This window comes from Trachinotus anak, unplaced genomic scaffold, assembly GCF_046630095.1.
Source record: "Trachinotus anak isolate AG129_WGS33_773 ecotype Australia unplaced genomic scaffold, CSIRO_AGI_Tana_v1 ptg000051l, whole genome shotgun sequence".
NCBI lineage: Eukaryota > Metazoa > Chordata > Actinopteri > Carangiformes > Carangidae > Trachinotus > Trachinotus anak.
In genome coordinates this window covers 390,197-413,351 of record NW_027273902.1, presented here as the reverse complement: position 1 = coordinate 413,351, position 23,155 = coordinate 390,197, and the positions used below count along the sequence as shown (strand labels likewise).

Below are 23,155 nucleotides of genomic sequence, written 5' to 3'. Positions count from 1 at the left end.
CTTACACCAAATTACTCGGACATTGAACTTGAGTTTCTGCTAAATTAGAAGAAGGTCATTTTAACCCATAGCGAAGTCGCAGTCGTCAGAGACATACGAGCAAACGTCTTATTTTGAAGGCGTAGTTGATTACTCTCCGTCACTGCTCATAATCAGACATACTTAAAAAATAATCAGAAACATTTCGCATATTTTTATTTAGGATGCATTTTATATTGTTTTGTATGTTTTGTCCATATTCTCCCTATTATGTATCTTATTCCATATTTTTTTCCTTCTATGTTCAACGTTTAATACTTTTAATAAGGTAAAATGGAAAATGTTTGAATAATAAAGTTTTTGAGGGAAAAAAAATCACTGCCATAAAATTTTCAATTGTCTGTGATAACTATATTGTAACTACTGCTGCTGTGATGAAAAAGACCATTTCTTTCCTCATGTACTACTCTCAGGACACACACACGACAGAGCACACACAAGGGGCTACTGTGTAACTGATTTATTTTGTAAATTATCAACAGTTTGAAAACAATATTCTTTGCACCGAATGATCCCTAATTACAGACGATAATCACACAAACTGTGAAGGAACTTCAATGTGCTTACATTCAGAAAGATAAATAGCTGGGAGCTACAGGTAAAGATCAGACAGAGTAGGGGCCACAGAGGGGGCTGTGTTGGGTTAGGGGTCAGGTCTATCGTCAGAGATAATAAAGCAGTGGTGCAGTCAAAGGTGTACACAGGCACAGAACACAGAGAATGGCCACTTTTTCAACAAGAGTAAATCCATCTCTAATACATAATAATACATGTTTTGAGGTAATGTAGACGAGCAACATTTATGACCAAAACATATTTAGATATTCTTTATTATTTAAAGCTCACTAGGTTATTCACATTGTCATGTGTTTTAAGTAAGAGTGGTACCCTTTTTTGACATGTCATCACTTTAGGACCAATGATTACTGATGTGTACATCATGGATGATGCAGTCAAAGTATAAATGCCTAGTCCCCAGTATGTAGTCACCTCCTCAGCTGCCACTATGCCACTGCAGTGAAGAGAAACTAGAAATGGGACTGAGGCAAGAGGATCAAGGGATCATGTACAAATACTGATGGACATATGCATCAATGTGCCAGAGTTAAGGCACAGGAAGAGGGGGGATACAAGAACAGATGCTGGTAGACAAAAAGGATGACGAGAGCAGGGTTGGTTGCGGAATGAAAAAGCTACAGCAGGAACTGAATCCGTGGAGCAGTTCTGGGAAAACGCCGCGCTGATTATCTTGCTGTCCTTGTTTTTTTTTTTGTACTTGTTCATACTGTCATCTCAGTGCCACTTGTCTTGATTCCACCATATTCATCTTTAAAAAAGGAGACTGTATTTATGTTTGTGTGTGTGTGTGAGTAAGGTGCAAAAACTAAATATGTTTTTCCAGGCTGTGCCCGGAGCGGGCAGCAGACTCACTGGACTTCAGAAATGTGAATATACTGTGTAAATGTCAGCATGTGTGTGTTGGTGTCATGGTGTGTGCTGAACTAGGCTCATGTTACTGTATACAGTCCATGACGTGTATCTGCAGTGTGTCCATATCTGGAGCCTGGTACTGGCACTTAGGACAACATAAAACTGGAACATCCTCAGCTCCAGCTGCTCCTTGATCACCGACTGGAACCAAACCCTGATTGCGGAATGAGGGGGCGGGGGGCACAGTGTTGAAAGCTGGACCGGGGAACACACCTGAAACATGAAAAATACATGATTAATTATTAATACATTTCTAAATACATTTGCATGTGCATAGGTTTCAGTGGTGAAACCTCTCAACAACTCAGAGGTGAAAAGTCATTGAATACATTTACTTCAATACTATGCTAAAGTATCAAGTGTTTCAAATTTCTGTCTTATTCTGTCATATTTCTACTGCACATCATTTCTGAGGGAAATATTCTGTGGTTTTTTCCACTACATTTAGAAAAAAACATAAGCTTTTAAAATGACAAAACTCAGTGGTAGCAGATTTTTGGTCACTTGGGGGCAGCACAACAAGCTGTAAACACATATGAAAAGCAGATGTAGCTAAGAGTTCATTATGTACACATCCAGCAGACAAACAGCAACACTGTCCACCTTTAGCAGTTGTGTTTGTGGTGACCTGATGAATTTAGGTCTCTACAACTCCTCCAAACAAATCTGGATCTTAAGCTGCTACGTGCTCTACGTTCTCCACCAGCTGGTCTCTACATGTGTCTGTCTGCTGTGTGGCGCTGGTACAGGAACAGGTGCTGGTAGTGTACAGTGGGTTTCTAGAGCCTGAGCTTGTTGAAAACAGTGAAACTTAACCATGCAGTAAAATTGCTGGAAAACCAAAAGTACTTTTATTTCAGTAAATTATCTGAACACTTTTTACACTGAAAATATTTCTCAACACCATAATTGGTAATCCACTGGCAAACAGTTTTAAGTACAATTAAAAACTCTGACAAGTTGGCTGACAGTCGATCAGAGATGCAGAGAACTTCAGGGATTCTTGTCCAAGAAAAATCAAGTATCAAGAAACATCAAATACACAATTCTTTTTTTTATGTGAGAAGGAAATTACAATTAATCACGTGTCCACCAAAATGGACATCATGCATGATCATTTCTATTATTACAATCTGTTTACTACAAACACGACTTGTATGTAGCATCTTGATCATGAAGAGCTCGACTGTTGAATTCATTAGACTATTGATACTTGTATTGAACACACAAATGTGTCCTGTCCCCCAGAGTGGACACATCAATACCTTCTTGGAGAAACTGGATTTAATTCATGAAAGACTGTATTATAACAAATAAATAGATTCACTGTAAGTCTCTGTGCACTGCTGTGTGTGGTGGTTGTAATGTACCTTGTGGAGGAGGAATGAGTGGAGCCCGTGGTGGAAAGTCCTCCATGTGCCTCATCTTCATCTGCTCCATACGTGCACTGCAGAGGTGAACACAGACAACTTTCATGGTCAATCACAGTTAAATAGATGCCTAGAAATACCAGTATTGAACATACATGCAGTGTACAGATGCAGCTCTGACGTGTCCGTCATGTGCCAGCAGCTGCAGCAAAACTAGGGTCACCTCCACCTGCTGAGGCAGCATCTGATCAGCAGCTGAGATCAGTCTCCTTGGCCTCAGCAGGGACAGAAAATCAGCAGACTAGGACTATTTAACCCTGGATCAATAATTATGTCAAACAGAGGTTTCAACTTCTGGAGCACGCCGCAAGACAGACTGAGCTGTGTGACTGCTGCATACACCTTAATAATAATTATTATCATAATTGGAATGGGCATGTGCTGTGCAGTTCCTTCCCTCCCTTTTTAGAGAGATTTTGTTTTTACCGTGCTGTGGCTTCCTGTTTGAGCCTGTCAATCTCAGCCAGGGCCTGAGTCAGTTGATCCTGCAGCTCCTCCTTCTTCTGGTTCAGCTTCTCTCTCGCTTCTCGCTCTGCGAGGAAATCTGCCTTGTAGATCTCAGCCTAACAAACACAGTGAGAGAGGGAGGGAGGTTTTATTCAGTCTCCAAAGCAAAGTAAGTGTGTGTGTGTGTGTGTGTGTGTGTGTGTGTGTGTGTGTGTGTGGGGGGGGGGGGGGGGGGGGGGGGGGGGGGGGTGAATCACTCTTATTGTGACAATCTATCATCCTCCCAAACACAACACAAATTCCTTTTCTGAAGATTCAGAACTTTTGTCTCAGTCCTCACTTCAAAGTCTCACTCAGACCTTTAAAGCCACTGAAACAATGATAATGTGATAACTCAGACAGCAGAGACCTTGAGTTATGAACACATAAACACTGTTTACACAGGTCTACAGTTCAAACCTGCAGCAGACTCAGATGCTGCGCCCTCATCACTGACCTCAGAACAGTGGCTCTCCGTAGTGAACTGAACAAGATAATTTATATTTCCCACCTCTATATCCAACCTGTGAAATGAGCCACTCATGTTTCCAGATGTTGCTGTGTAACTTTACCTGTGCAGCGAGGACGGGAACAGTCTCCAGTGAGCCTTTCTGCTGCTCCACCTCCTCCTTCAGTTTATCGATCAGATCCTGCTTCAGGGCCAACGCTCGCTCTGCCTCCTCTAGACGGCTGCACAGATCTCCTCCCTGAGAGAGAGAGAGACACACACACACACACACACACACACACACACACACAAAAGAGTGTTAAGACATTTATCCATAAGCTATAAATAGTGAAGCTGATGAGTGTAACCAGATGTTGAAGTGTGTTTTTACCTCACTCTTCAGTTTAGAGTCGTAGTCTCTAAACAGACACGTGTAGGCGTGTTGCAGCTGTGTCAGTTTTTTCCTGAGAGAAAGGGAAGAGCAGTTTACCTTTCAGAATAAAACACTGAATCTCAGGTATTTTGCTGGTAACAGTGGTAAAGAGTTTTGAATGAGCAGCAGAAATTACCACAGTGAAACCGTGAACATCATAACACTCAAACAGAATGGAAGCACAAGTGTGTTACATCATGAAGGAGCCTCTGAAGTCCTGAATTCTTTCTTGTTGGCAGAGGTTGAGATAATAAAATAACATTTTTTAAGTTTGTTTTATTTTTATACTTGTTGCCTTTATTCAGATTCAGCCACAGTGAGAGAGAGACGGGAAAGAGAGAGGGGACGACACACAGCAAACGGCCACAGGTTGGACTCAAACCCGGGCCGCTGCAGTTAAGACTAAGACTTTATGATACGTGCTCTAACAGGTGATCCACCAGCATTACATTCAAATGTGTCCTCTTGTGGGGCCTGTTGGGGCAGCGGTGGACACTATCACGTGTTCTCCTCGTACCTGCGTGGGTTTCCTGTGAGTACCCCAGCTTCCTCCCACAGTCCTGACACATGCACATTAGGTCAACAGGTGGATCTGAATCACCACATCGTTGTGAACATGAACCTGAAAGGTTGTTTGTCTCTGTATGTCAGCCCTGTGATGGACTGGTGACCCCCGGGTTGTACCGGGTGCCCAGTGTCAGCTCGGACTGGGTGTGATATCTTTGGTGAACAAGTTCATATAATGTGCACAGATAAAAGCAATATATATTTATGATGATCCAACACAGTAATCAACAGGAGTTTACTACTGTGTTGGAAACACTTTTGTGTTTACTGAATGTTTAATACAACATGACAGAGTGACCACTCAGCCGCAAAGATTATGGTAGTTTGTTAAAACTGTTTCTTATTTCTCTTGTTTAGACAAAATCTGCTGACCTACACTTTTATAGCAGTGCAAAATGTAACACCCAGGCGGTACACTGCTGTGTGTGTGTGTGTGTGTGTGTGTGTGTGTATGTGTGTTTGTGTGTGTTGAACCCACTTCTCCTCTGTGACGACGTTTCTCTCTGTCTTCAGGGCCTGCTCCAGGCTCTGGGTCTGCAGCAGCAGCTTGTCCATGGCCACATTATTCTGCTTCCTCTGCTGCTCCAGGTCCCGCTCTGCTGCCTGCAGGGCCTTCATCTTACTGCACAGCCTGCACACAGGTGGAGAGACATGCACATCAGCACACATGCACACCTATAGATCAACACAGTGGAGCCTCTGTGTACTGTATACAGTATATTTATGATGTGACAACTTACTTTTCTTCCAACATTTTGCGTTCATGCTCGCTTTTCTCCAGGCAGCTCTGTCTCTCATTCAGTTCTCCTAACAGGGAAGTTGCCTGAGCTTTCAGAGCCTCACAGTCTTTGGCCAGCTGCAAAAACACAAAACATTTTAAGGTGTTGACCTAACTTTTGATATTTTACAACTTGCTCCAGTGCCACCACCTGTAACTTCACACCTGAGCACAGTCCTTGTCCTTTTGTTTGAGCAGAGCTTCAGTTCTGTCACGCTGAGCCGAACTCTTCTGCAGGTAATCGAGCTTCTCCTCCAGCTCCCGATACCTGCAGAAAAAACAGTTTCATAAGTTTTCAGACACAAGTTGACAAAAGTATTCAGACACTTTGATGTGAGACTTAATTTAGCTCAGGTTCCTCCATTTCTCTTAAGCATCTCTGAGATGTTTTGATTAGAGTCCACCTGTGCTAAATACCTATGTCAATGTTATATTTCAGTTTTTACTATTTGATACATTTCAAAATATGTATTTTAATTCAGTTTTCACTTTGTGGGGATATAGAGCGTAGATGAATTTAAATGATTTTAGCATAAGGCTGCCAAATGTGAAAAAGTGAAGGGGTCTGAATATTTTCTGAATGCACTATATGTGTTTTACAAACTGTATATGTAACTGCAATAAATTATGGCTAAACTATTTATCATTTTTAAATCAAAATTGTTATTATATAATAAAGTTACAATTTAAAATTGAAACAATTTCCTGTATATTTGGTTTTCCCAGTGAAATATTTCAAGAAAAACTTTTAATTACTTTATGTGGTCACTGCAACCGCAGCTTTAAAGATGTATTATTGGAGAGCTTTAAAATCCTACACTCCAATTATTGATTGGTTTGTTTTAACACATCCATATATGACTGACAGAAAAAAATGCTTAAGAAAAATAATGTAAAATAAGCCATATTTACAGGTAAACAACAATTTAAAAAACAAAGCAAACCAAACATACAGGAGACAAAATGAGTTGAAAAGTAAGAGGAGACAGTGTGAACATCAGACATGAACAAAGTGAGAGAGAGAAAGCCACACAGAGCTGTGGGCTCACCTGCCCTGTGTGGCCTGAAGCTGCTCTGTGAGTTTAGCCAGGCTAGAGCTGGAGGAGGGAATAGAGAGGGAGGAGGAGGAGGAGGAGGAAGAAGAAGACATCTTAGAAGTCAGGCTTTTATCAAGCAGAAGAAACACAGAAATTAAAAAACATGCAGGTCTTCTTACGCCACAGAGAAGACTTATCTGCAGATATACCACATAGTTAAGATCAATCATTCCAAGAGCTGCTAATGACAACTAGTTAAACACGGTTAGTTTAGTGCTGGTAGTTTCAGGATTCTGTGTGAGAAGGGAAAGTGCATCATACCAGTCAGAGGAGTGTTGCGCCTCAGAGCGATGCTGAACAACCTCCTCAGTTACACTGGTCGCCTGTGGAAACAGTCATATTTTAGATCACAGATAAAGCAGCTGATTCTTGTGTCTATAAATAATCATAACATTTCTATTGGTCACAGAGACGTCAGGTCACAGATCAATATCTGTAAGTGACAGACAAGATGCACCAGAGGGAAACAAGCAAGGCCATTAGTTCTCTAAACAACCTTTAAACTTTAAAACTTTAAAATACCATCTAATGTTAGAAACACACATTGTAGATTAATTAGTCTCATTATGAATTTACATTTAATTAAAGGAGCACCACTGGGTTAACTGGAGACTTTCCCCAGAAATAGATCCCTATGCAGTGATCATTAGCAGCTTCTGTGTTCACTTCTTTAAGAATCAGAGATGAGAGTTAAAGAAAAAGTTTAATGTAAAATGTTAAGCTTTCCAGATCCTCTCTTCTGATTGGCTGACTGACCTGTTGTTACTAGAGCTCCAGAGAGGAGCCTGAGAAAGGAGATGTAAAACTACACTGAGATGGTTTTTGGTTCTTAAAACCACAAATATATCTTCTGATGGAGATCAACACTTCAGATAAAACACAGAAGTGTTTTTTTTTTTTACAAGTCTTACGGGTTTGTAAGTTGTTATTGCTGTTATATCCTTACATCTACCAGCTCCTCTACATTTCTGCAGTGGCTCCCAGGGGAGGATTTCTACATGTTTGTATCATGGTGTCACCTGTGCCTGGGCCAGTTTGGCTCGTAGCTGGTCAATGCAGCGACGCATCCGCTCTTTCTCTTTCTCTCCCTCATCTCTGTCCCTCTCCAGCTCTTCGTTCTTCCTCCTCAGCTCTCTCATCCCTTCCTCCAGTTTTTCTTTATGGCTCTTCAGCAGCTGCAGGAACTCGTTGGCACCTTCCACGGGCTGCGGAGAAAGACGTGAAAAGTGAAAGAGCCAGAGATGAAGGGATGCAGGGAGATGTGATGACGGGAGGGAAGTGGACAGAGACAGACCATATTCACCCTGGGCTGGAAGGCAGGTAGAAATACACCAAGATGTAGGATGACACAAACAAGGTTCTACAGAAGCAGAGCTGGATTATAAAGAGGGATGAATCAGTGAAGGTTAACAGTGGTGGCAGCTGCGTATTAATCAAGTGAGAAGCAAAGAAATCTTGGTGCCCAACCTCCATTCAATCCAGTGTTCCTGCTCAGAAGTCCGAGGATCAAACCTCAATATTTAGACTGCCAATTGTAAAACACCATTTCCCATAATGCACCTGGTGTCATTTTTAAAAATGGTGCTGTGAGCAGTGTTAGATTTTATATTCAGAACTACTTGTTCACAGGTTGTCCCGTCACATTTTTCCGAGTAGGAAGTCCAGATTTCTGACCTGCCTGAGTGTGATGACAGGTAAAGAGCAGTGACACCTCAAACTAATTCAGTCAGGATGCAGTGAGCAGTCTCACCTGGCCACTTTCCCTGCCCATCACCTCCCCCAGTACCTCTGAAAACGAGGAGGGGGGAGTGGGGAGGGGGCTACTCAAGGAGCTATGCACACTCGCATCGCCCTAGACACACGGACACACCCGTTAGATGGAAAATAAACAAAGACATCCCAACTGCAAACCAAACACAGCATCACACATCTTACCAGGCTGCGAGGAGGCGTGGTCTGTGTGTGCTGATCCGTCTCTTCCACTCTCCTCTTCTGATCCAGGGTCTGAGTCACACAACAGACAAAAGTGGGTCCAATATCCACTGGAAACATTTTAGAAGCAGAACATCTGTCCTTCAGCAGATGCAATTCTCATGTTGTTTGGAGTCGTTTTCCTATGTTTTGCATGTTTTACCCAATAAACACATGTTTGCTCAGTTCGATGTACTAACAGCTGCTTTGTGGCTGTAACTTAATGACAAGTGATCAGTTTATATGTCAGTTAGGGCAATAACCACTGCTCCTCTGCTCTCATTAACCTCTCAGATGATTTGATCACCAGTCTACAGTAGCTGATCACAGAGAGCAGGAGGAGATAGAACAAACATTTAGCTGAGTCTCACAGCAGTAACCGGGCTTCGTCGAGCACAGTTCTGTGGTTTGCCCACTGAAAAGAGGACGTAGGAGACGAGATGTAGTCACAGGAAAACACTCTGGTACTCACTCTAGTTACATTAATAAAAATCTCATTCATTAAAAACAAGAAAGGAGCTTTACTGAGTTTGTGTGAAGACAAAGTCAGTAACACATGAAGTGCCTCATTAAATATTAATTAAATTCAAATGGCCAGGGCTCATGGGGAGCAGATCCTGCAGCCATGACGTCTCCAGCTGTAAATTTGTCTTGTGAGCTACATTTTAATGTTCCCACACATCAGATATGTATTTCTACATGTGGCTAAATTACACCAAGTATTACAGGAGCAATAGGATCAGTGGGGTCTGAGCAAACAACTACTGTAAAAAAACAAAGAACTCGGAAAAAAAAAAAAATAGTGAAATAATATATACTGTAATCTCTGCATACACATGCTAACACAGGATTATAAAATATAACAGTGGAAGTTACGTAACCGTGCAACTAATATGTAAAATGTAAAAACACCTGACAATGTGTAAATATAAGGAAGCAGAATGAGACTCTCCACTGACCTGCGGTCCGTCGAGCGGACCGTTCTTCGCAGGGCGTCCCTGCAGGTCTTCTGTTTGGCTGGAGCTGCAGCAGTGGTTAGAGGAGGAGGCCGGACCGCTGATCAGACTCTGTAAGGAGTGGTTCTCCTGGGCCAGCCTCTCCACTAGGGCCCTGGCCTCCTGGAAACGAGAGCTGAGAAATTCTCTCTCCTCTCTTGTCCTTCGCTGCCATCCCTCCATCTCCTCACAGCGCTGACGCAGGGCCAGGTTGCTGCGCCGCAAGGCCTCTGGAGGACAGAAGGGTGGAGGTAAAAGCAGAAGTAGGAGACTGAAGTGCAAATAAAGAAACATTTCTACAACAGCTAAATTGAATATAAGGGGCCAGATTAAACCAACATTATGATAAGAAACTAGATGTAGGCAGTTTTTCTAATTTTGTGGTTCGTGTGTAATGTTGTGATTTCTTTCAGAGACACCAAGTAACTGTTGAGAAATTAATAAAACAAATTATGTTAAATGAAATGTTGAATTCATGTTGCTCAGTTACTGTTAATACATGTTGCTCGATTAAACTAATTTGGTATGGAACAATACAGTCTATAGGTACAACCAGTAGCCTGTGGTGGCTAACGTTAGCTAATGTCAGAAAACTTTAGATAAACATTGCTGTGTTACCTCTTTACTGTTACGCTGTGTTTCTGCTGTTATTATCAGTTAAACTGAAATGTTGAATTACTCAACAATATTTATTTCAATATTATTTTTAACAATATTATTTATTACACTCAGGGTTTTGTTACTACGACCTTTCATGGTCTGCTATGACCAATAGCATGTGTAAGCTAAGCTAGCAGCAACCTTCAGATAGATATTGTTGTCTAACTGTTAACACTGAGCCTGTTTCCTGACTCTGTGACTTTTCTTTACTTGTTCATCATTCTACAAATATCACCCAATGAAATGCTGTAGTTCATTAGCAGTCACACATTTCTCAGTCTTACTGGTATAATCAGTAACTTATTGTTGCTAAAGTTAAATTTTAGTCAGATATTGCTGAGTAAGTGTAATTACTGAATCAGTTTGCTGATTTTATGATTCACATCCACTTGTGCTACTGTTGCACAATATTTTTATACTGTTGCACACAAGGCTTGTGAGCCGGAGCCTCAGGGGGTCGGCCATGTTGTCCATTAATTGCAAGTTTATACGTTTTGTTTCCACATGTTGAATTGTCCTTGACCAAGACGCTGATCCTCAGTTGCTGCTGAAGGTTGGGCTCGTTTTCACTGATGTGAGTGTGTATGTGAGCGGGTAGATGAGAGGTAACAGGCTAATAAACAATCAATATCTCTTCTTTTGCATCGCTCACAAATGATCCTTTGAAATCACTGCTAACATGTTGTTTGATTCCATCAGTAACTCTGTGTAAATCTTGCTTTTTTTCTTTAAAATATAGGAGTGTGTCCTACCTCTGAGCTGCTGGTTATCACCCAGCAACCTGGTCACCACTTCATTGGCAGCCAGCTCTGGTGGGACCCTGAGGGCCCCTCCACTCTCCTCCCCTGACATGTCCCACTGCATTGGGCCATCAGGTTGTGGCTGCACCATCCCTGCAGAAACACACACACACACACATCATTAAACTTGTGAAACAGCGCATCCTGCACAGCCCCTGCGCTCCTCACGGCGTGCAGACACCGCGGAGTGCGCCTCATGTCGGCCTGCACAGGAGCTTTTACTTTCACTTTACTTATCCCAGGTCAAAACCCCGCTCCTCTTCTGCCGGGGCCAGCTGGCCTGATGGCGGGCTCAGTCCGATGACTCACCGGTTCGGTGTCGCGGCTCTTGTTTGTGCGGTACCTGTTCAGGTGCCGGTGCCCGGGAGGAAAACATTACGTCAGCCCGGCGCCATGAGGCTCAGCTGAGACCCGGAGCTTGTTTAAACGTTAGTTGACCACATCGACCCGAGGAAACCGCTGCTCGTCGGCTTCACATCAAACACTAAAAACAGCTCACGTTACATCGGTGTTGTTTTCCTCCCGCAGTGAGACAGGGTCGGACCCGTCCTCACCTTCACAGTCTGACAGCTAACGTTAGAGCATCACAGGTTCGAAACTCCTCTTACCGTCTCCTGTCTCCGCTGTGTTGTCCGGAATAACAGACACAGGCTGTCGCTCACATGCGACCTGTCAGTGAGTTATCCTGGCGTTATTCAGCCAACGGTAGAAAGCTGCTGGATGTTAGATAGCTAGCGATTTAGCTTGTGAGCTAGCTAGCACAATGTAGCAGACGGCAGCTGCGTAACTCTGAGGCGCCCGCTGACGGACATAAACCCCGGTCTACATCAACGAGCTGAACATCTTCCAAAATTTATTCAGCCAAATTTCATACGGTTTTCCCAAAACTCTGTGATTTGGGCTGAGCTTGTCACAGCCGAGGCTGTTGTTAGCTCAGGAAATGAGCAGGATAGTTTGGCCCTGAGTTTAGACTCTCAGGCAGCACTTCCGCTCAGGCTGCAAACACAACCCGCTGTTTCTCTCTCACCTCCTAAGTCCGAGGATAATGACGTCACCCAGCCTGAAATGCCTCACAGCCTGATATTTTATGGCCTGACACGATTATTATTATCCCAGTAAATATAGAAACTCCTTTACTCTTCTATTGGTATGTTAAGAATGAATTCAAAAACAACTTACTACAAGGCTGAAAAACATATTTGTTAAGCATTATTTTAAGATATATCTCAATTCTGTGATGAATCTTGATTCTGAGTCATTTTAATGTCTGTTTTCTTCCAGGCCTTTCAGCTACATTTCAGTCTTCATCAATAGTTTGATGATGACGAGGACTTTGAGTTAATATTTCTTTAATCAAATCTCTGAGCTCAAGGACAAAAATCCATACTAAACATATTTATTCTAATGACTTCACACAGGTTATTGAGCCTAAGTGTTTTGCTGATTTCTTGGTTTTGTTGATAAAGATCAGTGATCTGATATAGTATTTTGATTCTAAACGTGTGAAACAGGGCAGTTGAAGGACTCTGTTCTTGTGACCTTGTCGTAAAACTATTAATGCTGTCACAAACTGGTCCCTGTGTTGTTTATTTTGAATTATAAAAGAGATTTGTCTGCTGTGAGTGTGCAGGGTGTCCATCCTGTGAGTGGGTGCTGCCTGAAAGCCTGAACTGAGGGGACAAGTGTCCCAGCTCCTCAGGAAATCCCCTTCCTTCTTCCGCAGGGGCGATGACGTCAGCCGTCCGCAGCGGCGGAGCTTCCTGTGCTGATGTGCGCAGAGTGAGAGAGGCTGCACGATGCTCTCTGCCCCTGTCACTGGACTTCTGCTCATCTTAGCTTGGATTTATCCAAGTTACACTCTCTACTTCCACATCGGAGAGACCGAGAAAAAATGCTTCATTGAGGAAATCCCGGATGAGACCATGGTTATTGGTAAGCTGCTGCGGGTCGTTAGCTGGACGCAGCTAACTAGCAGTGCTCGCTAACAGCTGGTTCAGGAGAGATGCTGCACCGAGCATGACAGAAACACGTCGAGTGCACAGAGTCCAGGCTGGAAGACACTGACGGTGTCTGCAGCTGCTGGTGGACCTGCTGTGGACTTCGTGTTTTAACAGACACTGTTTAGGAGCTCGATGAAAAGCGTTGGTGTTACTTTCTCCACCGCAGCTCGCAGTTAATCATCGGTGTTTTCCACCTGGGACTACAGTTGAAATAATAAATCAGTAATATTGTGATGAGTAACGGAGGCTTACAGTTCCGTTGTGTTGTCCTTAACCTTCGCACAGTTAAACATAAAGCCTGCTTATATATTAAAACAGTGGATGAGAATATGCGTCTAAATGGGAAGGCGGTGTTGTATTTAGGGCTGATGGTGTCTCACACAAACAGTCCCAGTTCCCTATGAACGAGTTTGAGCTAACACCTGTTGTTGTGTGTTGTACCTGCCATTAGAACAACCAGCCTGACTGACACTGCAGACTTTGAAGGCTGATTTTTTTTAAATACAGATTTTTTCATGTAATATTCTCTCATTTTTCTTTGCCTGTGTATGTTTAATTGCATCGTTGTTACCCCTTGTGTTTTGATATGTCTGGCACTGTAGATCACATTATGTTGAGTACCCCTGTATGCAGTATTACTATTGTGACTGATTCTATTCTCATTATAATTTTAATTCTGCTGCTATGTCACTGAGTGTCTGTGTTGCTGTGTCTGTTTGACAGGAAAGTACAGGACTCAGCTGTGGGACAAACAGACCAGCTCCTTCCTCCCGTCCACCCCCGGCCTTGGGATGCATGTGGAGATCAAGGATCCGGATACAAAGGTAACAGCAGAGGAGGCTGTAACAGAAAACACACCCACATGCATAGAAGTAGACTCTAAAGATGTCTCTTTCACAACTCTCCCAGATTATCCTCTCTCGTCAGTACGGCTCAGACGGACGGTTCACCTTCACCTCCCACACTCCTGGAGAACATCAGATCTGTCTGCACTCCAACTCCACCAAGATGGCTCTGTTTGCAGGCGGAAAACTGGTATGAACGCAGCCACCACTTAGATTTTTAACTGGCTGACCAGTTATTTTCCTTCAACATGTTTCACACAGATTGTGATCACTGGTGACCTTAGTTTCATGTTCTATGTTTTTACACTGGATCCTCGACAAATAAATACAACGGAGCAGGATTACCTGTTAAAGGTCCACATTTCCAGAGTGATTCAGTAAAAATGTATTAGATTTCAGGTAAACACTCTCTAGTAACAACAGGTCAGTCAGCCAATCAGAAGAGAGGCTCTGAGCCTCTAACCTGTCTTCAGGTAAACACTCAGAGAAACCAAATCCTGTAAGGTTGGATGGTGGGTCCAGGTGGGCGGGGCTTGGGGCGTGGCTGAGAGCGGTGACTGCTTTGTTGTGACATCACAAAGTTCCAGAAGTCCTGACGGCTGGTTTTAAGGCTCAGTTTCTGAATACAGGCTGTGTGCATTTCTCTGTGGACTGAGGCTTTGATACTTTCACAATATTAATATAGAACCTAGACCTGCTTTATAATCACAAACACATGGACATCTACCTTTACACTGTGTGGAACATTTTAAATCAAACTTACGTTAGTAAATTCTGTTTTATAAAGCAGGTTTAGGTAAGTCTGAAAACTGGAGTTACCATGGAAACGTATCCCTCCAGGCTAACTTGGTCCTGGCCAGGTGCTTACCCCCACCTCAGGCTGAAGCAATTAAGTAGCATTTTACAGTTTGCTCTCTCTTTATTGCTCCTACACATACTGGTTGATCCAGTTCCTGGAGGGAGGAAGAGTAACGCTGGGATTTACGTTATCTCACTGAACTGAATGAATGATGGAGGTGTAATTTATCCCATCCTACCAACAGGACAGTGAAGGAGGCGTCAAGCACAGTCTCTACACTCGGAGGAGGCTTGAATCAGGCAGAACGAGTGAAAAACACCATGGATGGAGGAAGTTTGTTTCACCAGTGTTTAAACTACATGGAGGCTGTTACATCACTTAATCCACCTGAGAGAGAAGTTTAGTTTGAAGAAAATCGTATAGTTACTGTACATTAAGTTTCAGCCTGTATTTATTTATGTTTTTGATTTAATTATTTTTAAAAACATTTTGAATTTAGGAGAAACACAAACATAAAACAACAACATGAGGTCATCAGCAAGTGCAGCTCCACAGCCTCCGAGTGAAGAAAAAACAGAGAAATGAAGGAGAAAGAAAATGATTTTTATTTGCAGCCACAGGTTTTAAGGTTTACACACACCTTGAAACTACAGTAAAACCCAGGATCCTTGACATTAAATGGATCTGATCTCAAACAAGACACAACTTGGTCTAACTCTCGGGCTAATTCAAGGCAGGTTTTTCACAATAAGCCCTGCTTTTCTGAGCCCTATCTGACAATTGATTTAATTAATTTCTTTTAACAGCCATGGAAAACAAGCATGTAGCTTTAAACAGTCTGTTTCCTGCTGTTGCAGAGAGTGCACCTGGATATTCAGGTCGGGGAACATACCAACAACTACCCTGAAATTGCAGCTAAGGACAAACTCACTGAGCTGCAGCTGCGAGTCCGGCAGCTTCTGGACCAAGTCGAGCAGATCCAGAAGGAGCAAAACTACCAGAGGGTCAGTGAAAAACACACATGCACCATGTTGAGGTGACGGATTCACTGCTAAGTTTAGCAGGTACAGTTGCTGTTTACACCGTGACTTCACTCTGTGTCGTCTTTCACAGTATCGTGAGGAGCGTTTTCGCATGACGAGCGAGAGCACCAACCAGCGCGTCCTCTGGTGGTCCATCGCTCAGACGCTCATCCTCATCGTCACTGGGATTTGGCAGATGAAGCATCTCAAAAGCTTCTTTGAGGCCAAGAAACTGGTGTAGTGTCTGTCTGAGCATCTGGAACGAGGTAAACACAAGCAGACAGACTTGACTGATGGGAACAGAGACGCTCACAGAAACACCCTGGAGGGGACACGTGGACTTAATATCAGCCATAAATGGTACGAGCAGATTCACAGAGGCAGTTATCAATCCTCAGCTATGTGTTTTTTCTTGTAAATGTTTTAAGATACTGTTACTTTTCCGTTAGCAACAACATAATGGCTCATCATAGCAAATTCCTTTCTTGTTGTGTTGGTTATGTTTTCACTGGACATGAGGTTTTCCTGTGCAGAAGACGCAGAGACAACATGAGTGATCTGAGATGTGTTTTTCAGGTGGTACAGGAGTGAATGGCTGCAGCAGCAGAAACGTAACACTGAGAATGTTAAAGCTGTTCTTTATTCACCAAGTGGTCACACTTATGCAAATATTATACAGGCCTTGATTTCTCACATGTACGTTTTCTTACACTTTACTTGAACCCCGTTGTTTCACATTTAGAAGCAGAAATGGTTCATAACACCCTCTAATATAGTTGTTAATATCATGGAGGAAATTTTAAGTATTGATTAATGTATTTGTGAGAGGTTTTAACCTCATGAAGCATCAGCACCTGGTGACTTCTCCTGTGTTTTATCTGAAGTGTTGATCTCCATCAGAGGATATATCTGTGGTTTTAAGAACCAGGCTCTGAGCCTCTCCTCTGATTGGCTGACTGTTTTCTGAGTGAACTAATAAAAATACAGCAGATTTCAAGTTAACACTCAGAGAAACCAAATCCTGCAGGGTTGGATGGTGGGTCCAGGTGGGCAGGGCTTGGGGCGTGGCTGAGGGCGGTGACTGCTTTGTTGTGACATCACAAAGTTGCAGAAGTCCTGACGGCTGGTTTTAAGGCTCAGTGTCTGAATACAGGCTGTGTGCATTTCTCTGTGGACTGAGGCTTTGATACTTTCACAGTATTAATATAGAACCTAGACCTGCTTTCAGTTGTGATGGAGGACAGAGAACTATTTGTAAATAAACCATACATACAACTTAATAAATGTAATGATAAATAACTCATTTTATATGATAATAGTTGTGTTATATTATATTGTCAATCATTCATTATCTGTTTTTGCACCAGTTACTGATGCTTCACAGCACAAATACATTGATAAACACTTTAAATGTCTTAATATCTGATGACAGCTACATTACAGTTTATTATAAACCTGTTCAGAAATGTGAAACGGGGTCAAACTGAAGCGTTACCATCCATCCCTCTACCAACTGTATATAGTTTCTAGCTTGAGTCCAGTTTCCTGTATATTTTACCAGAGCTCGGTCTGTAGATAGTTTGTGATACTCATCTATGAACAACAGGAGTCGACTGTGTGTTGTAAATAACGGGCAAAGCTTATTGACTGTCCTGTTCATTTTCTAAAGTCTTTTACAGGGATTGAATGAGTCTTTACATTTATTTTATTTGTGTCACTGGGTTTTTGTTTCTTCAGAACTTATTTATTGAGCAGTCATAACCTGTTTTATTGCTGAGCTTTAGCAACATTTACTGTCATTTTACCTTCATGTATCAATAGTGGACAACAGTGGTTTTAATACTTTTGCAAATTCAGTTAATTTAGAGAAGGAACCTCAAATTATTAGAAAGGAGCAAAGTCATCTTTTTACATGCAAAGTTTAGATTTGCATGTCCAATTCTTGATGCAGTATGTTTGGGGATTAATCATTTTTTTCAAATGGTTAAAGTAAAACTCTTAATAAACTGTTCCAGGTTTTACTGTGGTCCAGATGTCACCTCCATGAGCTTAATAAAGAAACTTTGGCCAAACGTTTGTCTCTGATCTTATCTATGTCTTAAAGCTCCAGATTTTAACTTCTCCTATGTTTTATCTGAAGTGTTGATCTCCATCAGAAGATATATCTGTGGTTTTAAGAACCAAAAACCATCTCAGTGTAGTTTTACATCTCCTCCCTCAGGCTTTTCTCTGGAGCTCTAGTAACAACAGGTCAGTCAGCCAATCAGAAGAGAGGATCTGAGCCTCTAACCTGTTTTCAGGTAAACGCTCGGAGAGAAACCAAATCCTGCACGGTTGGATGGTGGGTCCAGGTGGGCGGGGCTTGGGGCGTGGCTGAGAGCAGTGACTGCTTTGTTGTGACATCACAAAGTTCCAGAAGTCCTGACGGCTGGTTTTAAGGCTCAGTGTCTGAATACAGGCTGTGTGCATTTCTCTGTGGACTGAGGCTTTGATACTTTCACAGTATTAATATAGAACCTAGACCTGCTTTATAATCACAAACACATGGACATCTACCTTTAGACTGTGGAGCTTTAACTAGAAGAAATACACAGTAAATTGCAGATATTTTCCACAGTAAAATTTATTGCTTCGGCTTCGCTCAGAGCCAAACTCCAAACCAAACAACGCTCAGACGCCTCGTTCAGACAGCAGCCACAGCTAACCACAAGTTCATCAAGTTTTTTTTTTGATCACTGACAGAAAAACACACTGACCTTGTGACATCTTTGAAGAAACACTGCGACACCATCACAGCTGCAGTGTAAAAAATCTAGTTGAAAACACGTTGAAACAAGATCACCACTTTGCATAGGTCGACTCTCTCACCCCCAACAATGTACCACAGCACAGACAACACTTATACAGGAACAAAACACTTTCCTCAGGTTTACTCTGTTAATATTGATAATAAAGTCTTGACACGGCACACCGTACGAAACAATATCAAATGCACAATACTATGTGTCATTATAAAGGGATAAATGATTTATTAAATCAAGTCTTTGTTTCATCTGTACAACAAAAACGGTACATCGTAGTCAGAGCTCCTGACGAGCACATTTCAGCACTGTCACATGTTGGGTTGGAAAGGTAGAAAATATCACATCGGCACAACAAATCTTCACTACCTCATAACTCAGGAGGAATCTTTTTCCATTTGTCGTCATGTTTTCAGTGGTTGTACATTTGTGGTGAATCCAGTAATCTCGTAGGACAGATTTCCACAAAGAGGAAGTCAGAGCACTACAGGTTAGTAACACATTACTGTTAAAAAACGCTTTAACTATTTCTGTTGCAAACGCCACTTTTTAGTGCTTAAAAGAGCAAGAAGGTCACACAAAAAGAGAATTAGGCAAATTACACTTTAAAATTATGCAAGAATTTCTGTAATCCTAACTCCACGTGGCTGAGTGGAGACGATCGGCTTCACTGCTCTGTTCATTCTGCTTGTGAAGAGGATTTTCTTTTTACATTTTCTTAAAGGTTTTTCAGAGGAGAAGCTGCTTCTTCTTCTTCTTCTTCTTCTTCTTCTTCTTCTTCTTCTTCTTCTAGTGTTCGGACACAGTGAGGTGATGCATCTTCTTCGCAGCCTCTTCAGACACCACCTTGGATGTTTTCTCCGGGCTGGGAGCCGGACTGGGAGCCGGACTGGGATTCGGAGTGTTTGCCGCGCTGTTGGGATACTCCCTGTTACCGAATATGATGCTGCCCACTCGCACGTTGGTGGAGCCCACCTCAATCTTCAACAGACGAGAGAATACATGTGTTAGAATTAACACATTAGCCACAAACAGTCTTCATGTGTGGTGTTTAATGAAGAGTACGACAGAAACCATGCTGTGGGCCTTTTGCTATGGAAGCAATAATTAGCCAAATTAGGAATCAGATGTGCGACTGAACAGTGAATTTACCTACTACTGAACACTTGGTTGAGATTTAAATACCAATGAATTTACAAAATAGTAGCACAGTAGCTGCGGCTAATGCAGCCTGGGGCCTGTGTTCTCAGGCAGAGATGAGGAGCGGAGAGGTTTTTCATTTTCAAACATTTAGCAGTTGACACAGCTCTGTCTGGAGCCACAAAAGGTTTCAACAAAGTTTTTCATCTTTGCAGTTTGGGCTGGGAATCACATTTCCATTTTTAATGGACCGGCTGAATTGGTTTGATACCATCGAGGATCAAAAACTGTCATGTCATTCGATACCAAATTTAATTTCAAAATGAATTTGATAAAACACCAAAAGTCCAAGTCACATACAGACTCTGATGTGTAGTTCTCACTTCAAGTATTTTTTTATGTGTTCACAAATTCACATTAAAAAAAAATTCAATTCCGAGAGAAAATTCAAGTGTCCAGTACCAAAAACACAATAGTCAATGATGAAATTCAGAGGATTAAATTCTATTTTACTCCTGAGGCATCGAGCTGAAAAACACAGCAGCGAGCTGCTGTGACGTATTCCTTCATCACCGTGAACACACACTGACCTGCTGCCACAAATACTCACTACAGCACCAAATGTGGATTATTCTGCTGCTGAAAATAGTCCCAACTAATGCACTGTTGCCCCCTGACTGAGTAACATCTGCTAAAAACTACAGTTCCCACCTGTTTGAGGAAACTGGAAGCCACGAGGCACAGACAGGAAAGGAAGTCAAAAAGTACGAACACACTGTTAGTTCTGGGTTTTGTTGCTGATAAGAAAAACGTAAACACCTGAGTTAATTTTTTTCATCACAATTTTAGCAACTTGTCAGTTTTTGAATCCTGGACATCTGAGTGTTCTGTGAACCAGTTAATGGTCTTATTCAGCTGATTATAAGATCCTGATTATTCCAGCTGATACTTGCTTCAGTATTTGTGTGTAGTTTGTAAATGATAAGAAGTGACACTCACTGCATGTTCAAAGTCTGTGGACATTCCCATGCTGAGCTCGACCTCCTCCAGAGGCAGCTTCAGACTGTCACACACCTCCTGCCTCCGACTCAGCAGCATCTGCAGAGGAGACGCTGAGGTTACAGCCCAGCCGGCACCGAGGTAGATATTTAAACAGTATGAAGACTGATAGCAAATTACATTTAAATTATATTATTGTATTTAATGTTCCAGGTAGAACTAAACAGCAGTTTAACCATTTTTGCAGAAAAAATGATAAATTATGATTTATTATGAAAAATATGGCATAGGCCAGGAAATATTGTGATATTTGATATTATCAAAAGTAATGACTCTCTGCAGTGTACAGCACAGTAACATCTACAGTTCATGCAGCACCACAGGCCTCTGGTCCCTTCATCGCAGACATGAGAGTACAGCTGTTTAAATCAGTGAGGTGTTGCAGAGCTTTGGCCCCAGGCTTGAAGGGCCCCACAGTTTTTAAAATGAGCAGATGTCACTGTGTTTTCTGTGTTTGAAGCCCTGAAGCTTCAAGTGTTTTTCCTCCTCAGGCTTCATCTGCCCATCACCAGCTGCAGCTGCAATGTTCTGAAGAATTATTTACCCTGTGTAGGTTCAGTACATGTGAGGTTTTCATTAGAAATAATATAAATGTTCATGTTAGTCGTCTGTACTTGAAAGTCCGGGTTGGGACCCAGGGTGAGGTTGTAGCCGTAGCGCCCGATGGTCATGAGTCCTGAGAAGTGCAGGGCAGAGCACTGGGACACGATGTGTTTCACCGTGTTCACCGTCTCCTGCGGGGGCAGCCCATGTTTACCTACAACAGACATGACACATAGAGTCTGTGATCCACTGACTCTGTGACCAGCCTACAAAATGAGAACAAAAAAAGGGATGAAACCAACACTGACTCTGTTCTCCGCTGGTGTTGATCTGCACCATGACCTTTAACCTCTGCGTGCTGGCTCCCCTGAGCCGCTGCCACGAGCTGTTGACCTTGTCAGCCAGTTTCACCGAGTCAACCGTCTCCACCAGGAACAGGTTCGGCACGCCTGGGAGCAGAGAGACAAGACTCAGAGCGAGGCTGTCGACACGCAGCCTCGGCCTCAGCTGACAGGAACTTACCCAGAAGTTTGTTGACGTTGTTCTTCTGTAGGTGGCCGATGAAGTGCCACTTGATTTCTGGACACGATTCTAAAATCTGGATGAGAGAAAAACAAACACTGTAAAAATATAGGACAGAGCAGGTCACAAAAAAATCAGTGATAAAATAATAAACCCACCAGAGGATCTGAAGCTTTGTCCACGAGTTCATTAACCTGGTGGGAGACAGAGGATGAGGTGTGTTATGTCTCACCTTTGTTATGTGTTTAGACATTGGAGCAGCAGCGGCAGAGTCTCATACTCACATAATTTTCTCCAAAGTTGCGCTGCCCTTGTCTGTAGGCCTCCACAACCATCTCTGGGGGCTTTGTCTTGCTGACAGCTACGAGGCGGGGCGGCACAGCTGGCAGTGTCTGAGGAGGAAGGCCACAGTGTCAGTGCAGGAGCTCAGCCCTCCGGCCCTGCTGCCATCTTCTCCTCATCAGCACCTCTGCTCATGATTTAGCAACAAACCTGGTGATGCTGCACATGCTCTGACCTACATATCAGCCACGATGCTACTTTTGTACAGAGACACTTCACAGTGACACCTTCACCGGTGGACGTGCTCCACACGGGCAGGAGTCGTGTGAGTGAAGCCTATAACCGGGAGGACACATCTACCCTGCGGCTCCCACGCAGGTTATTTTGCACTAACAGACCATGCATGTGTTATGAAAGTGCTGCCCGACTGTCTCCCGTCCAAAGGTTGGGGTGTTCGGCAGCCTTACATAACGAGTCGTGCTGCCGCAGCACCACGTTTACGGACCCGGCTGTGGAGCCGCCGGCAGCGGCGCTGCTGAGCGGAGCCTCCCCGGGGCTGCGGTTACCTTGGGCCGCCGAGCCGCCGCCTGGTTCACCCGCTCCACCACTGACTGCAGCGCCTTCCCAACCTCCTCCGACATCGCTGCTTTCCACATACCGTCAACCGGCGACGACGCACGGCGTAAAGGAACGTGTCCGCGATGACGACAATCGCCTTTCAAAATAAGAGTCCGCCTGGGCAGGAAGTGCGTCTCCGGGCAGCGCCCTCTACTGGCCCCGCTCCAGCGCTGCAGCCTTCAGCCAGAGGATGTTCTCTGCTGGCTGGCGCCCACTGAGGTGTCAGTTCATTAGGAACACCCATTCAAAACTAATGCAGTCCGACGGTCCTGCGGTGATTCCTCCTTCATGGAGCTTTTTTGAAGTTCTTTATTTTGGGGCATCACAAA

At 43.1% G+C, this 23,155-nt stretch overlaps 3 protein-coding genes across 11 annotated transcripts; 1 reads left to right on the top strand and 2 right to left on the bottom strand.

The window, feature by feature from the left end:
* Positions 1-484: 484 nt before the first annotated feature.
* Positions 485-12,193, bottom strand: ikbkg (inhibitor of nuclear factor kappa B kinase regulatory subunit gamma). 8 transcript variants are annotated; one of them, XM_071473365.1, is made up of 16 exons: positions 11,804-12,193; positions 11,148-11,288; positions 9,700-9,965; positions 8,705-8,773; positions 8,520-8,621; positions 7,789-7,974; positions 7,031-7,092; positions 6,722-6,769; positions 5,838-5,940; positions 5,635-5,750; positions 5,373-5,525; positions 4,286-4,358; positions 4,019-4,153; positions 3,387-3,523; positions 2,901-2,977; positions 485-1,743 (listed from the first exon to the last, which is right to left on the bottom strand). In XM_071473365.1, exons 2-16 carry the CDS (start codon positions 11,284-11,286, stop codon positions 1,553-1,555), a joined length of 1,857 nt encoding a protein of 618 aa, XP_071329466.1. In that variant the 5' UTR covers positions 11,287-11,288; positions 11,804-12,193; the 3' UTR covers positions 485-1,552. The 8 variants fall into 8 exon arrangements, with proteins under 8 accessions (XP_071329466.1, XP_071329463.1, XP_071329470.1 ...); XM_071473362.1 differs by lacking the exon at positions 11,804-12,193 and adding an exon at positions 11,505-11,792; XM_071473369.1 differs by lacking the exon at positions 8,520-8,621 and having other exon boundaries at positions 11,804-12,191.
* A 725-nt stretch (positions 12,194-12,918) lies between these two features.
* Positions 12,919-17,933, top strand: tmed4 (transmembrane p24 trafficking protein 4). Its single transcript, XM_071473375.1, has 5 exons — positions 12,919-13,127; positions 13,919-14,019; positions 14,105-14,230; positions 15,697-15,843; positions 15,953-17,933. The coding sequence occupies exons 1-5, from the start codon at positions 12,992-12,994 to the stop codon at positions 16,100-16,102; spliced, it is 660 nt and encodes a 219-aa protein (XP_071329476.1). The 5' UTR covers positions 12,919-12,991; the 3' UTR covers positions 16,103-17,933.
* Positions 17,934-18,865: 932 nt separating this feature from the next.
* plpbp (pyridoxal phosphate binding protein) lies at positions 18,866-22,936 on the bottom strand. 2 transcript variants are annotated; one of them, XM_071473400.1, is made up of 8 exons: positions 22,775-22,936; positions 22,211-22,318; positions 22,085-22,120; positions 21,927-22,002; positions 21,713-21,853; positions 21,476-21,618; positions 20,802-20,900; positions 18,866-19,643 (listed from the first exon to the last, which is right to left on the bottom strand). In XM_071473400.1, the coding sequence occupies exons 1-8, from the start codon at positions 22,862-22,864 to the stop codon at positions 19,452-19,454; spliced, it is 885 nt and encodes a 294-aa protein (XP_071329501.1). In that variant the 5' UTR covers positions 22,865-22,936; the 3' UTR covers positions 18,866-19,451. The 2 variants fall into 2 exon arrangements, with proteins under 2 accessions (XP_071329501.1, XP_071329502.1); XM_071473401.1 differs by having other exon boundaries at positions 22,419-22,867.
* Between the last annotated feature and the right edge of the window lie 219 nt (positions 22,937-23,155).